We start from the raw sequence: 16058 nt of genomic DNA on the forward strand, positions 1-16058 counted from the left end.
TGTAAGTAGTGGACTACTTGTTGTGCCTGATAAGTGTATTTTTTGAGTCCTTCAAAAAAATTCCTAATAGTATATCCATGGTAACCGCATGTTCAGTCCTGATTCATCCAGTTGATATTTACACTTCAGAACATTTACAGGACGCACCGAGCCTATGCTGTGTATACACTTCCTGCCTATGTCCTGAGAAATGCGTCAGTGATGTTATTACTAGTAATTACAATTTCACGTTTTTATGAAGACAAATGCTTGTAAGGAAAGTTTCATTTATCCGTAATAAAGTTTTTATTTGATTTTTATTTGATATTTCTTTATTTATAAAGTAAGACTGTTTGAATTCAGACCAAACATTGCAGCGTTAAGCAGAAAGACCTTTATTTTGAAGTGTGACGACAACAACAGTGTTTGCACTGTAGACGATACACTGGGCTTTTTCTTGTTTTGCAGTTACTAAGTGAGTTAGACGTCGAATATTTCGGTAAAGCTTTCCGTTTTAAGTGTTTTATTTATATTTTGCCGTGTTAAAGAAACGAATAAACTTGCCAGGCACTTTGCAGGCGTGTTAGCTAGCGTGTTAGTTAGCCTGTTAGCTAGCGTGTTAGCTAACAGGGTTCGCGGCTAAACAGTGCAGTGAAAATGGAGGACTACAACAGGCCGTCGTCTTATCTCGATGATCCCCCGAACAGTCGGCTGTTTCTGGTCACCAGCAAATCCATCACCGAGGACATTATTCGGGAGCGTTTTTCGCCTTTCGGTGAAGTCCAAGACATTTGGGTGGTAAAAGACAAACAGACGAAAGAGTCGAAAGGAGTCTCTTTTGTGAAATTTGCTAAGTCCTCGCAGGCATGTACCGCCATGGAGGAAATGCACGGCAAGTGCCTGGCTGAAGGAACCAAGCCCATTAAGGTGTTTGTTCATTACAGTGATTTACTGTGTGCATTTTTTATTTCCACAGACGACTTTGCAGACCAGTGAAGCGCATCACCCAGATTGTGACTGGAAATGTATTTCTTTATTTGAATTGATTGTGCATTTGAAATATGACTGGTTTGTGGATGTAGCCTTGGCCCCACACACATTTGTTGTTCTCATCAGTCTTTCTGGTCTCTCTCCTTGGACAGGTGTTCATCGCCCAGTCCAGATCTTCTGGGAGCCACAGAGACGTGGAGGATGAGGAACTGACCCGGATCTTTGTCATGATTCCCAAAACTTTTACTGAAGATGACCTGAAAGAGACTTTCAAGGTATAACACTAACATGCTTCTCCTAGTGCAAAGACATGCGTTGTAGGCTGATTGTCATCTTCAGATTGTCTGTAGTGTGTGAGTGTGTGTGCAATTGGGCACTCTGTCCACGGTGTCCCCTGCTTTTGCCCTGAGTTCCCTGGGATAAGCTCTAGGTTCCCAGCAACCGTGTGTAGGATAAGCGGTACAGAGAATGGATAGATGGATTATGTTTCCAGCTCGGATTGGCAGCTTACCTTTGCACTCTAAAACAGATTGATTTTATTGGTTTAACAGATGGTGAAAAATGCATACAATTCGAAATGCACTGGTGTCCAAAAAAAAAAGAGCCATTTTTGATGGTACAAGAACAAAAGTTTTATAGTACAGGTCCTTAAAAAGGCAAGCAGTGGTTCAAGACAAGTCTACACTGTTTTAATGTTATAAAGTCAGAAGATGAGAAGTCACCATTATTAGTAGAGATGAAAGACCACCATGTGCATTGCCAAGTCATACAGAAATTCTTTGCAGAATGCGGTACATAGTTATACTTATTTTTGTAGTCTTTGTCATGCATATTATTTAAACACAAAAACCCTGTAAGCAGTTGAGGATCATGCGATTATCTTATGTTTTGTAATTGGTCAGTCATTTCACGAGATGCAGCAGGTGCTTTGAACAGATAAATAACCAATTTGTCTGATTGGATTTTAGTTGATAGCACAGGATTTATAGATACTTGCATATAGTGTACTAACCATTCTTTGAAGGACAGCATATTTCTTTAGAAAGATTTATTCATTACTACTTTATCCCGGTCAGTGTTGCGGTACTTCTATAAATTACTATAAATTGACTATAATATTTTTTTCTCTCAGTCCTAATGTATCTCTGGTAAAGAAAGGCAGAGATTTCTCACTTGCTGAAAGTGTATGAAAGTGTAAAGCTAGACTGTACTGCATAAATTGTGATAAGTAATGGTTAAGTAGTAATTTTACTGGACCTTGACCAAACTTTCTTTGCTCTCTTTCATTCTTCCCCTTGTCCTCTCATTCTTTCACTAATGACAGCCCTATGGAGATATAGAGTATGCCATTGTCATAAAAAATAAATCTACAGGGGAGAGTAAGGGTTTGGGCTACGTCAGGTATCATAAACCCTCTCAAGCTGCCAAGGCTATAGAGAACTGTGACAAAAGTAAGTGGCATGATTGTGTTTCTCCTTTGTATATTAGTGCAAACTATGGTGAGAAATTTGAGCATGTATAAAGCATTTTCATGTATTATACCATCTGTTTCTGACTGTCTAGCATTCAGAGCCATCCTTGCTGAACCAAGGACGAAAAACGCATCAGCCGACAATGAATATTTCAGCAACCAAAGATCTGATCATGCAGGAAATGAGTCAGGCTTAAGTGCCTACCCATTTGGTATGTGTTAAACCCTAGAGTATTGTAAAGTTTAATAGATAGGTAACACTAATGGGTCTAACTTTTGTGCATTTTGGTTGTATTTCTACTTGTTGTGAACATATTTTCTGTCTCTCCCGGAAAAGGCTTTAAACATAGACATGTCGTGTTCTTTCATATGCGTTCAAACAATCATGGCATTGCATGCCTTTAGGATAGGATTTATTAAGCATAGGATTTATATCCTTTTTTTTTTTTTTTTAAATATGTTGGTTTTTTATTTTTTTAATAGAAAATATAGAAAAATTATCAGTGGCACATTGGTGTGGTGTTGCCACCCTAAATTTGATTATTTTCCTTAAAACAAGTTTTATTCCTCTTATACCACAGCAGTTGTTTATAGTAGTTTTCCTGGGGTGCAACATCTGTGAAACATTCCTTTACAGCTTTACCTTTAACTGTTGCATAGAGTCTTCTTTCATAAATGGTAAATAAGCATTCTGTTTACAGAATGCTTCACTACAGAAACCGTTAACACATTTCTTTTAAAAAACTGTTAGTCTTAAATCATAGAATCGATAATGAGTTAGAATGAGTGCATTAATATAAACCTGTGATTTGCCTTGCTGCTGGCAGTACTGTCAGAGCTGTGGTATTATAGAAACTACTGACTAGTCAGTATTGAGAATTCAACAGTGCTGTGGTATAAACTGTGTTACACAACAGTTACCTCTGGTCCACTAATTTGATTGGACAAGGGATGTTCTAAGAGTGCTGATACTTAGTGTAACAGCACTGGGACATTTCACTGTAAACCTTGCAGCAAAGTTTTGTATGAAGGTAGTACTAAAATGTGTATGTTGTCCTGCAGGTGCGGAGTCTAGTAGTTACGCTGCTGGAGATGGATGGAACTCTGACCTGATAACTAGGTGCCTGATGGTGTCATCACGTGCTCCTGTTGCACAGGAGCAGATTTATAGCCTGTTTGATCTGATCCCGGGAATGGAATACTGTGAAATGCAGAGAGACCAATATGGTTTCAGTAAAGGTAGTATAGACCACCCTGACTATAACACTTTCATGAATTAACCAGTGCCAGGCAGAAAATTCTGTATCTCTGTGCAGTTCATATTGTATTCTCATTTAAAATGTTTGTGTTTTTGTGAATCTGTACATGCAATTGCCATCAATATGAAATATAAAATGCTGCTTTAGGATGTAGTTGATCCTTTCTCATAACGTAGTTGTTTATTTAAGACTTATTTTAAGACTATTTAAAAAAAAAAAAAAAAAAAAAAAAAAAACCTTATCAAAAGTGTATATATATTTTTTTTTTAACAAATTCATGTGTCACAATTATTGGCACCCCTCCATATAGTACCTTGTGGAAATATTGAGGTTTGAGACTACAGAGTAAAGTCTCCTCAGTACAGAATTATTTTTGTTGAGTGTTTGAGTGTTTTTGCAAAAAAGCGTTTTGTTTTTTTCGCCATCTGACTCCAGAACCTGGTTCCTAAGTCACGGTAGTGTCTAGTGAACTGGAACTGACAGTAATTCTGGAACTGACTCTACATTATTTTGAAACATTGTTTTAGGGAGTCCTAATAATCTTTATTGTCCACAGGTCAGGCTATGATTCGGTACAGCAATCTGGGTTCAGCTGTATATGCTAAAGAAAAACTGAATGGCTTTGAGTATCCACCTGGAAACAGACTTTCTGTGACTTTCATTGATGATGGAGAGGACAGGACCAGGTAGAGGCCAGCTCTGAGCTGTTATTATTCATCTTAATCTTTAGTATACCTCTCAAGTACCTCTCATATAAGATGAAACTGCACAGGATTAAACACTTTAATATTGTGGGTTTTCTTCTCTTGACAGCCCAGTAGGGAAGATGGCCATGCAGTTGGTTGCAGCCCAGATGATGTCTATGGTGTGGAACGGCCCCTCTGGAGCTCAACTAATGAAGACCACTGCAGTAAGCAGCACTCTTTAAATACCACACTGAGAAAAGTTAAGCATGATGGACCAACCATAATAAGGGTATAACTGCAATATCTCTGTAGTCAAACCTAATTTGATTAAGTAAGTAAGTAATTTCAAAACCAAATTAGGAACTGCAGCAACTTGCTGCATATCTTGAGAGTTGACATATTGGTTTTCAACTAATAGTACTTTCCAAATAAGCTGTAAAAATAGGCCTGTTTTAAGTGTTCTGTTAGTGAACATACTGTGGTTCTGGGACTACTGTGGCACAATACTGGCAGTTCCAAATTAGGGCTAAATAACTGGTTTATTTTTAATAGCTGCATTCTATGATGACCTCCTCTAACTAGCTGAATGACATTTGTGTGCAGGGTTATGCAACACCATCAATGCCCCAGAAACCTCGTGTTCAGACAGATGTTGCCCTCCCCTCTCACAAGAAGCTGGCTTCTCCTGACAGTGTGGTCAAAGAGAGGCTTTTTGTCATCTTCAACCCCTCACCGTTGCCAGTGGACATACTGGAAGATGTGTTCTGGTGAGTGTGAAAGCTATTTATTTAGACGATTATGGAAACCCACGAATGGTCAGGCCCCATCCACACATACACCGATATTATTGAAAACATAGTTTTTACTCCTCAGTTTAAAAAAAAAAATCCCTGTCCACACAAACAGCATTTTTGAAAATACACCATATTACCAAAAGTATTCGGTCACCCATCCAAATGATCAGAATCAGGTGTCCTAATCACTTGGCCTGGCCACAGGTGTACAAAATCAAGCACTTAGGCATGCAGACTGTTTTTACAAACATTTGTGAAAGAATGGGCCTCTCTCAGGAGCTCAGTGAATTCCAGCGTGGAACTGTCATAGGATGCCACCTGTGCAACAAATCCAGTCGTGAAATTTCCTCGCTCCTAAATATTCCACAGTCAACTGTCAGCTTTATCATAACAAAATGGAAGAGTTTGGGAACAACAGCAACTCAGCGTCGGATGCAGTGGTGTAAAGCACGCCGCCACTGGACTCTAGAGCAGTGGAGACGCGTTCTCTGGAGTGATGAATCACGCTTTTCCATCTGGCAATCTGATGGACGAGTCTGGGTTTGGAGGTTGCCAGGAGAACGGTACATTTCGGACTGCATTGTGCCGAGTGTGAAATTTGGTGGAGGAGGAATTATGGTGTGGGGTTGTTTTTCAGGAGTTGGGCTTGGCCCCTTAGTTCCAGTGAAAGGAACTTTGAATGCTTCAGGATACCAAAACATTTTGGACAATTCCATGCTCCCAACCTTGTGGGAACAGTTTGGAGCGGGCCCCTTCCTCTTCCAACATGACTGTGCACCAGTGCACAAAGCAAGGTCCATAAAGACATGGATGACAGAGTCTGGTGTGGATGAACTTGACTGGCCTGCACAGAGTCCTGACCTGAACCCAATAGAACACCTTTGGGATGAATTAGAGCGGAGACTGAGAGCCAGGCCTTCTCGACCAACATCAGTGTGTGACCTCACCAATGCGCTTTTGGAAGAATGGTCAAAAATTCCTATAAACACACTCCTCAACCTTGTGGACAGCCTTCCCAGAAGAGTTGAAGCTGTAATAGCTGCAAAAGGTGGACCGACATCATATTGAACCCTATGGGTTAGGAATGGGATGGCACTTAAGTTCATATGTGAGTCAAGGCAGGTGACCGAATACTTTTGGTAATATAGTGTATCTCAATCCATCAATGGATTTGAAAGTGCTCACATGAGCAGGCCAGCCCAGTGATAGTATGTTATTAACTGTTATGTCTAATGCCTTAAATAATGGTTAAGTTCAAGCGTATTGAGCAATGAGGAGCGAAATGCAGAAAAACAAGAACATGGCCAAGAATTCTGAAACAAAAAATGACAAGCCCAAGGATTCATATGTGTGGACAGACAGTGAGGTGGAACTAATGCTTAAGGTTTCACTTAAATATGAAAGGTTTTGCCAGAACAGTAGATTTAGGAGCAGCATGTGTATCATGTCCTGAAGACTCTGCACAAGGGTGTAAATTAAATTGCAAACACATTATCAAATAAGAAATTGCAGACCACAAAGTAACAACCTGGTCAGCAGCCATAAGTCCTAGCATGTTCAGAACATGCAAAACTGCAATGGACATGCACAGGGTGATGCCGTGAGGTTCATACATTTTAAAATTTCTCCGCCTTGGAGGGTGCTTTCAAAATGCTTTGTCTTCTGTGACCCAAAATGTCATTTTGTGTGAAAAAGAGGCCAAAAATTATTTTTTCTAAAATACATGTACTTATGGACATGGGTCTGAATTTAAGGCATAATACACAATGAGTGTATTGTTCTTTCACAATCAGCAGCGAATATCTGCATATATTGTGGGTACCTCAAGTCTCCTCACGCTTCATTAATTAGATCAAGATTGCCTTCTAAAGCATTGTTGATGCTGACTGGTGTATGTAGGTGTCTGTTTTCCTGTTGCATGATGCCATTGCCCTGAGATATACATGGTCTGCTGCTGATTTATGGACAGAATATTTTTACCATTGTGCTGCTTAGGTACACACATAAGCTAACCTTGATTTTGCAAAAGATGAGTTTAATTACAGATAAGTCTTATTAGAGTAGCACAGTTGTTTAGTAGACTGAATCTTTTTGCCTTCCAGTAACTGTGAATGAACATGCAGGTTTATATTTTCTTGCTGCAGTCGTTTTGGCTCTTTAGTGGAGGTGTACCTGGTGCCAGGCCGGAACGTTGGCTACATTAAGTATGCAGACCGAAAGCATGCGAATGACGCCATGGCAACACTTCATGGCAAAGTGGTAAACGGTGTGAAAATGAAGGTTATGCTTGCTGATCCACCTAAAGAGGAGTCTCACAAGAGGCAGAGAACTTACTGATGCAGCTTCCAAATTGGCTAAGGTAGGTAACTCCTGGTAAGGCATCACGTTTAGTCCCATCCCATCATTTGGCTAACTGAGGAGCCTCATCATTCAGGTGTATAGCAATATTGAGTTACACTAATGAGACATAGTTACACTAAAACAGAAACACTCAAATCAATGCTCTAATGTTGTCATTTTTCCATTACAGCCATTTATGAGAAAAATGTGCATAGACAATTTTAGCTTATGTATCATGGCTTGTCTTGGACTTTTTTGACTCTGATTTTTAATTTTGACTTTTGTACATCGTCTTTAAATTTGTGTGTGCTTGTAATCAAGTAACATTCTCTCTCACTGATGCCTTCATTCCGCTCAAGACCAGGCATAAAGAAAACCTATTTATCTTTTGCAGGTCAGATAAGCAGTCTACCTCAATTTTGTGCTAATGATTTTTATCTCGCGTATTACCAGTTACTGCATGGAAGATGAAATTAGATTAAATGACAGATTCTGTGCTTATTTGCTCTGGAGTCTGTTTCTTCAGATTTCACAGACAGAAAATTTACAAAAAACAAGGACTACTGTCAAAGTGACATTCACTAAACTTTGCAAGCCCTTAAGGCAAGATTCTACTTGATGAATAAAGCCTGACAGACACAAGTGCATGTCTATATTCCTTCCTACACACAGGAAACAGGTCTCACTGCAGGGTGTTCTTGTATAACTGGTTTGCTGTCTTTGTTTCTACAGAGTTTAAGTGACATGACGCATGACCTCGACATGACTGGACGGATTTTTACGATGACACGACCTCATAGCTACAGACAGTGACTACTGTACATATTTTGTGATGCTGTTTGTGATGTTTTGCTATGAGGATGAATGCTACGTCTGCGTCCTTTAATACTGTATTCTTTTTCGTATATGTCATTGTGAAATACACCTTTAAACGGTGTAAATGTCTAAAGACTATGAAGACAAAGCTTAAGTTGACAGAACACACACAGACACTAGACAATTTATTGCTGTATGTGGGTTTGTGTTTCATGTAAATGATCTTACTACTAATAAAAAATCCATCCGAGTTGCTCTGTGATTTTTTTTTTTTTTCCTAACTTTGTTACCTTAAGCATTAATAATTGTATAAGTGTGACCAAAGTTAATCCACAACACTGCAAAGATACTGGAGTGTTGTGCATATTGGTCGCACAGAGTAGACAAGAACAGATAAATCTGTTTGCTTCTTGGGTGTTATATTGAAGGAGTAAAGTGATGCATATCCATGTGTTACTAATTTGTCATTGTTTAGTGATTATTTTCTAAACTAACAAGAAAATTGCAAGGTAAAAATTGTTTTAGGAGAATTATTACAGATTCTTCAAAAAAAAATTCAACAATCTCTTAAATTTGGCAATGGGCATATTTATTTGGCAGATAATCTAAACTCGGTCTAGAACAGATATGACTGTCATGATGAAATTTGTGTTTTCAATCTGTGCACTAATAATATGTTAAATAGTGTTACTACAGCACTAGTTGGGTTGAAAGCTCATGTGATCAGTGGGATAGCAGCTAGAGTAGTGGACTGCTTTCTCGTGAATCAACAGTAGGACCTGTTGCACTCCACCAGGTGGCAGATATTTTACACTGAGCATAATTAAAGCTGTCGTGTGACGTTTGATAGATGCGATGTTTGTGCAGCTGTAATGAGGTACAGCCCTGAATATGCCAACCGACACCTCCTAAATTAGCCATGATGAGTTTTCATTCATCTAATGAAATCCGATCTTTTAACGATCATCATTATGCTGATTTTTGTATTTTTTTTTTTTTTTTTAAACACAAGTGTCTGAGGTTAATCACGTCATGATTAGCATAGTAAATGTGAATACGGGCTGGTGCTTGTCTGTAATATAATCCAGAACAAGACTGATGGAAGTGTGTACCTGAAAATGGACCTGAGTGCTGATTTGCTGAAGTCAGGAATAAATATACAGCCTAAAAGGTTAAAACGGAAAGAAAGCAGATCCCGCAGAGTTTGAATTGTTTTCCAGAGTAAGCCTTGAATTTTATCCAGGGATGTATTTTTGTTCCTGTGATTCATTAGGCTGTTTATTAAATTATAAACTACCAAGTTAGGTTACGATGCATGCCATTCAGACCGCCTTTTCCTCAGCAGCTTGCAGTTGAGCGCTGAGATAAGCGTGTTGTTTTGCTCAGGCGTTATGCGCAATCACGAGCCGCTCCGGCTTTTGCGCAGAACCAGCTGTGCATTCCTGCCCGACTTCCTCCAAATCCCGCCTACCTGCGCTACGATTGGTCATTGCGATGCTAGCTGCGCTACGATTGGCTAGTAATGAATGAGTGTTCATAGCTGTAGCTCAAAATTGAAATTAAACCAATCCTAGCGCAGGAGGCGGGATTTGTCAGAATACGGATGGGAAGAAAACAAAGCGGTCCAGTCCAGCTCTTAGTTTAGCCTCGGCCTCTGAAGTCATCTTCTTTACTGCAGGGAGGAGCGTGCAGGAGCATCTGTCTCTAGTGCGTTCAAATTCAACCGTACACAGCACATTGCTGACTTTAGCTAGGCTATTTATGGCTAAAAACCTTTTTGCTTATAGCAAAAATAACAATGCACCTCAGAGGAGATAATCAAGGAAACAGTGATATCTATCTGTCTATTGAGTGCCTGTGATTACAGCATCCGGAACTGGCCGCATCGGGTTTATGCGCCAACAAGATGGTCCATTCAGCTAACGGTTAGTAGGCACCTCTTATCACACGTTTTACTTGATTCACCTCTCTTCTTCTTCTTCTTCTTCTTCTTCTTCTTCTTGCCTACGTCGGTTTTCTTTTGTAAACCAGTTCCAGTCTTTGCCATTGCTCTACAGCCAGTGTACTGTGGATATTGATAAAATCATTAGAATTAAAGACATTTGTTAATGACATTAGGGACGTTTTGCTATATACTGAAAAAGACACTATGGTCCTTATAAACAGTTAATAAATTAGTAGTATGGATCTACATCACTGATCAGGAATGTGCAGTGTGTTTTGTGCTGCTTTTGCCCTGCACCGGGTAACATACTGTATGATGAGGACATTAATGGGTGACCTGCATCCTGATACCTGCCCATCTGTTCTTCATCTAATCCCTGAGGAACTGCGCTTTAGTACCACGTGAATACCCCAGTGCAGTGACATGTTTAAATTTTACCTTTAATCATTCTGATCCAGGTGCCCAGAGGGTTAACAGACACATGCTACCTGTCATGATAACATCAATTAATTGTACACGTCTACACATCTTGATCTTAAGCGCTGGAGAAGTGGACATCTTATCTTTTTAGGCACCAAGGTCAAGCAGTGACATTGCAGCGTGGACCTAATATAGACTCCCGGCTTCCTTTAACACGGCACTTCAGATACGCTGGATTGATAAGTGCAGGTTTTTTCAGCCTTGCTGTAAGATCTTTAGAAAGTTGGCAGGAAAGGTGGGAAAAAAAGGAAACATCCTCCTCTCTTATGTGTTCTGCAATACATCAGCTTGTTGTCATGTCATAGGACAAGCAAAAAAAAAAAATGCCACTGTTTTATTTGTCTGAGCAATCAGACAAAAAAAATACTTTTTTTTTTTTTTTTAAATTTCTTGTCTTCAGATTGACTGAAGCAATGGTGTCTAATCTAACCATATATGCTGTCACCAAAATATGTCTTATTTTTGTTACAGTGACAGTTCCTCACACTTATTGACGTGACTGAGTCTGACCTAATTCACGAATCGTCTCATTTAAATTGTGTTAAATAACAAACTACAGTGTGTTCAAAAAGTCAGGAACCAATGTGGGAATATGTTGAGTAAATATGTCGCTCCGAATACGTTGAGCAAAATCTGCAATAAATATAATACATTGGCTAAGAAAATGTGTAGAGCGTAAGGATAAACATATAGAGCATATGTTGTAAATAATAAACACAAAATTAAGTATATGTAGTTATGCTCTCACTGGTTCCTGACTTTACAGACACCTTGCAGATTCCTTCTTTGCACTGGGTACTATGTTAAACCTGTATTAAATACTTACCGGGTGTGTTACAAGCTAAGCTCATTATGTCCATGAAAATTATTTCTTATTAAAAAGTGTAGTGCCCTCCACATGACACCAGTGGCAGGGATGATACCTTGTTCTAGAGTTGCACTCACTTCTTTGTAAACTCAACCATACCACTGAGTGTGACTGTCAGAGTCTCCTTTAATTATGCAGTAGTTAGGACACTCTTGCTGTCACCATGGACACACTTTGCCTGACCAATCACATTGCAGGTGGACTGAGTCAGCAGCACCTATAATGGTTTACACAACAAAAAGGTTTGTGTAAATTCTCCATGCATACTACTTCTGTGTATTGTACAAGTGTACATGAATTTGGTTCTTTTTTTAGCAAACCTAGAGTATTTCCTGGAACTCTGTGTGTCCAGTGGGATTGGTTTGTTTATGTCTAAATAGCACCTTTCATTATGTATGGATTATTGAACAATGCTTCTGTTGCCAAAATCTTTTGGAAGGCAGCAGGCTGTGGTAGTTCAGTGTCATAGAGAAATCCCTGACTCATTTGGCTGGGTGTATAAGCTGCTTATTGCTCTTAGTCACTGCCTTTTTTTTTTTTTTAATTGAGCCAATCGTGGCATGTTCTTCCAGCACTGTGAGAGGGACATTACCATGTGCTTTAAATCAGGAATTTCCATAGTAAGCAGCAAACTTTCACATATGCACAAAATGTCACTACTGAATACAAGGCTGCAATGTTGCTATTCACGACTCCACTCACCATTAGCAAGCTGATATTCTTGTAATACAAACTGCTAATTATTGTTCACCATTTGCATCACACTCCACAAGATCTGATACTACTGTATGGCTTTCGCTTTACAAAGACCAATATTCAAAGTCGTTATTTATAAATATGTTGCCACTAAAACCTAGAGACATGGGTTACCTGACTGATACTGAAGTGTATAAGAATAATCGTTAATGTACTGACTCCTGCTGGTCACATGATCATACCAAAAAAGCAGAACTGTGTTCTTGAGATTAATGTACCATGTACCATGTTTCATTACTGTTTGCGAAGTGTTTCTATCTAATAAATCGGGGCTGCTTTTTTGGAATATTTTTTTCCTGAAAAGTAAGTCGCTACAGAGTACAGTATGCACCCATCCCAAATTTTGCCTGCTCAGTGTCTCTAAAATGTCACTTGATACACCTCTAATAACGTAGTATTTTGGTTTTTGTCCAATTAGTGTTGCTGTGGTTCAGTACTGTATGGCTTTCTGAAGTGAAACCCTTGCCACAGTCCTTATCTTAATTCATATATATATATATATATATATTGTATTTATATATGTACACACAGACAGTGGGCCTCATTTATCAATCATTCAGCAAAGTTGTGTGTAAATGTTTGTGTAAGCCAAACCGACCTAAGAATTTATGGCAGATTTACAAAAGTTTCAGAAATGCTGGTATTCTTTGTACTTGTGTGCTTATGATGATCACCCATAAAGTGCAAAGCTCGTTCCTGACACAGCTCATTTGCATTTAGTGACACCCACAAAACTCCATAAAAGGTCAAGCGCACAGACAACTGGGAGTATGAAATGGCTACTGAACAGTGAAAGAAAAGGCAGAAGCGGAGTTATTTTAACCCACTTCTGAAGTGAAATAAAGTTATTTTAACACACTTCTATGCCAATAAAAATATTTAACAATTAGATGTGAATTAAATGAGGTGAACAGAAAGAGATGTGATATGAAAGCCAAGCACTTCACACAAGAAACTTCTATCAACTAGCAATTTTTCAATAGTTTTAAGTGTCTCTGCTGATGTGCTGGATCCAAAGTGTTGCATAGCAATGAAAGAAGATGCCGTTGCAAATGGAACTGATTTACAAGCCAGCTTTCATCCTGACCTGCGCTAAATCTTTCTTCAGCTGAGGTATTTGTTTACGGCTTATGGCTATGTGCAGACGAACCAGCCCATCCTCCGTTTGTACAAAGGCGTTTCTTTTGTCAAATTTCTATTTGTCTTAACTTATGGGTTTGTGTTGCCTTGATTTCTTTATTTTTCATGTCCTTTAATTATGCCAATAATATAAAACACAAAATTTTCTCAGTGGTATTTTTAGTCCCTGAATTTGACAGTATAACCCATATATAAAGGTGTAGTAATGCATGCAAATTATATTATTTGAAGTCAATCAATTAAGGTTTACATTAGTTAGTCTTCTTATGCGTAAATTTACACACATTCAGGAGCGTGAATTTCGAAATTATGGAATTTTCATGAAGGCCAAATTTCTTGTATAAATGCACCTATGAACGATTTACAAACAAATCCATTTGTATCCATCTTTATAAATGAGGCCAAATATTTCCATTGCAGGCCACCATGAACACACATTCTCACACTCACTCGCACCTGCAATTTAAGCTTAAAATTATAGAGGTTTGTTAGGCGGTCACTCAGTTGTACTACAGCATTAGTCCATTATTCAAAAAGTCTAAGGTGAAGTATGACGTGTAAGCACCTTACTTCTTAAAGTAAATTCTTAAAGTATCTGACTTCTTAATAAATTCTTAAAGTATCTTACTTTAAGAAGGGACGGCATATCATTGTACCATCATCTGATTGATCAGCAGGTAATATCTGACACATTAGAATGACATAAAATGCTCATTTTCTTAGGTTTTAGGTTTTCGTTTTCATTACATCGTGGCATTACTGCGGTGTATTTATTATTTATTAATGTATTTATTTTTTAATTATATTTTGGCAAGGCCGTTAACTCTCAGCTGCTCAGTTGTATAAAAGAGATAAATGTACAATGTAACTTTCACTTCTGTAAGTCACTCTGAATATAGGCATCTGCCAAATGCCATAAATATAAATGTAAATTTGGAGCAACTTTACTTGAACAGTTCAAATGCATCAGAATTACAACCACTGTGGACTTGTCATAAGCCATTATCAGTGTACTGTAGCAGTGAACCTGTATGGTTTATGTTTATTGTTTCATTTTGCTGAGTATTTTCCTGTTCTGCCATATATTTATGGGTCAAGTGTTCTGAGAGAAGGAGGACTGCTTTGCTTAACTGTTCAGTTCATAGGACTCTACCACCTTTAACCTTTTGTTTGATGAATACAATATCTGTGCAGTGTCTTTCATTATTAGATAAATACCAACATAGATAATTTGTAGCTTATGTTTCACCTTGTCAGGTAATGTCAGCAGTTGCTACAGTGCTAGTTATCTAACTAATGTTTAGAAAACATTCATGATATTTGGAAAACATTTATGATAACTTACTAAATGTAGTTTTTTTTTAGATAATAATAATAATAACGATTATTATTATTATTATTATTATTATTATTATTATTATTATATAGCATTAATTAATTTAACAGTAACTCAAATAACCACTCTCTACATCTGTGGCAAGAAGAAAAGCAGCACGCCGAATCTTGAGGCAGATGAGATGTAATAGCAGAAGACCACATTGCGTTCCACTCCTGCCAGCCAAGAACAGGAATCTGAGGCAAGAGCAGGCACATGCTCAGTGGACACTTTAAGATTGGAAAAACACAAGGTGATGCTTTTCTGCTCACCACGGTTGTAAAGAGTTACTGTAGACTTCCTGTCAGCCCCGAAGAAGTGTGTTCTGACCTCTCTTATCAACAAGGCATTTCCACCCACGGAACTGCCACCCACCGGATGTGTTTTTTATTTTTCACACCATTCTGTGTAAACTCTATAGACTGTTGTGTGAGTTGCTGAGATCACATTTTTACCCCATTCTGGTGTTTGTTGTGAACATTAACTGAAGCTCTTGTCCTGAATCTACATGATTTTATACATTGCGCTGCTGCCACATGAAGGCTGTTTGGATAGTTGTATGAATGAGTAAGGGTACAGGTGTTCCTAATAAAGTGGCTGGTGAGTGTATATCACCTTGCACATCCACACACACTGCTTTGGATAAAAGCTTAAATTCAAAGAAAACATAACACTTCATGGCTTGTGGAAAAATGCATGAACCATTGTCTTAGTTTAGAGAATTCCACTGAGTGTCAATGTCTGCTGAAAATGTTTTAGCTGAATGTGTTTTTATCCAAGGACAAGGACAGGGCCATATTGCCAATTTCATATTGCTGGATATACCCACCCCTCATTTTGAGGTATTAGCATGGAATTTTGCAATCTAGCAGCTAGATGGCATACCACTAGTCAGAGATGGCTCCGACTGCAGATTCAGTAAACTACACAAAACATTTTTCTGATTAACCTACTTTACAGGACGACTGAAGCCACTTGACACCCAATTAAAAAGATTAAAGAGAGATACATGTGAAAAGGCTTGAAACACAACATGGCCAAAAAAAAAAAGTGTAGATACGACAGTCTGTCCCTACGGTACATGTTCTTAGAACCTTGTCGTGTGCTCTTTGTGAATTATGTTTATAGTTGAAATGGCAGTATCAGAAATGAAACCAAC

The 16058-nt window shown here is 38.5% G+C and overlaps 2 protein-coding genes across 6 annotated transcripts in view; both read left to right on the top strand.

The window, feature by feature from the left end:
* The first annotated feature begins 357 nt into the window (after positions 1-357).
* rbm45 (RNA binding motif protein 45) lies at positions 358-8585 on the top strand. The gene is made up of 10 exons (XM_026913043.3): positions 358-906; positions 1122-1244; positions 2294-2420; positions 2533-2652; positions 3503-3679; positions 4256-4385; positions 4513-4609; positions 4989-5152; positions 7324-7538; positions 8252-8585. The coding sequence occupies exons 1-9, from the start codon at positions 637-639 to the stop codon at positions 7514-7516; spliced, it is 1401 nt and encodes a 466-aa protein (XP_026768844.3). The 5' UTR covers positions 358-636; the 3' UTR covers positions 7517-7538; positions 8252-8585.
* Positions 8586-8727: 142 nt separating this feature from the next.
* Positions 8728-16058, top strand: part of osbpl6 (oxysterol binding protein-like 6) — a 50929-nt gene continuing 43598 nt past the window's right edge. For all 5 annotated transcript variants that reach the window (XM_026912554.3, XM_026912556.3, XM_026912555.3 and 2 more), the window contains exon 1: positions 8728-10260. The gene's annotated coding sequence lies outside the window, so the exon portion shown is untranslated. The remainder of the gene's footprint in view (positions 10261-16058) is intronic.

This window comes from Pangasianodon hypophthalmus, chromosome 5 (genome assembly GCF_027358585.1).
Source record: "Pangasianodon hypophthalmus isolate fPanHyp1 chromosome 5, fPanHyp1.pri, whole genome shotgun sequence".
In the NCBI taxonomy this organism is placed as follows: domain Eukaryota; kingdom Metazoa; phylum Chordata; class Actinopteri; order Siluriformes; family Pangasiidae; genus Pangasianodon; species Pangasianodon hypophthalmus.

Bases quoted from the DNA above. Each gene is read 5' to 3' on its own strand.
- rbm45 (XM_026913043.3), top strand. From the start codon at position 637: ATGGAGGACTACAACAGGCCGTCGTCTTATCTCGATGATCCCCCGAAC. The intron at 907-1,121 runs GTGTTTGTTCAT...CTCCTTGGACAG, and splicing joins AAGGAACCAAGCCCATTAAG to GTGTTCATCGCCCAGTCCAG. The intron at 4,386-4,512 runs GTAGAGGCCAGC...TTCTCTTGACAG, and splicing joins GATGGAGAGGACAGGACCAG to CCCAGTAGGGAAGATGGCCA.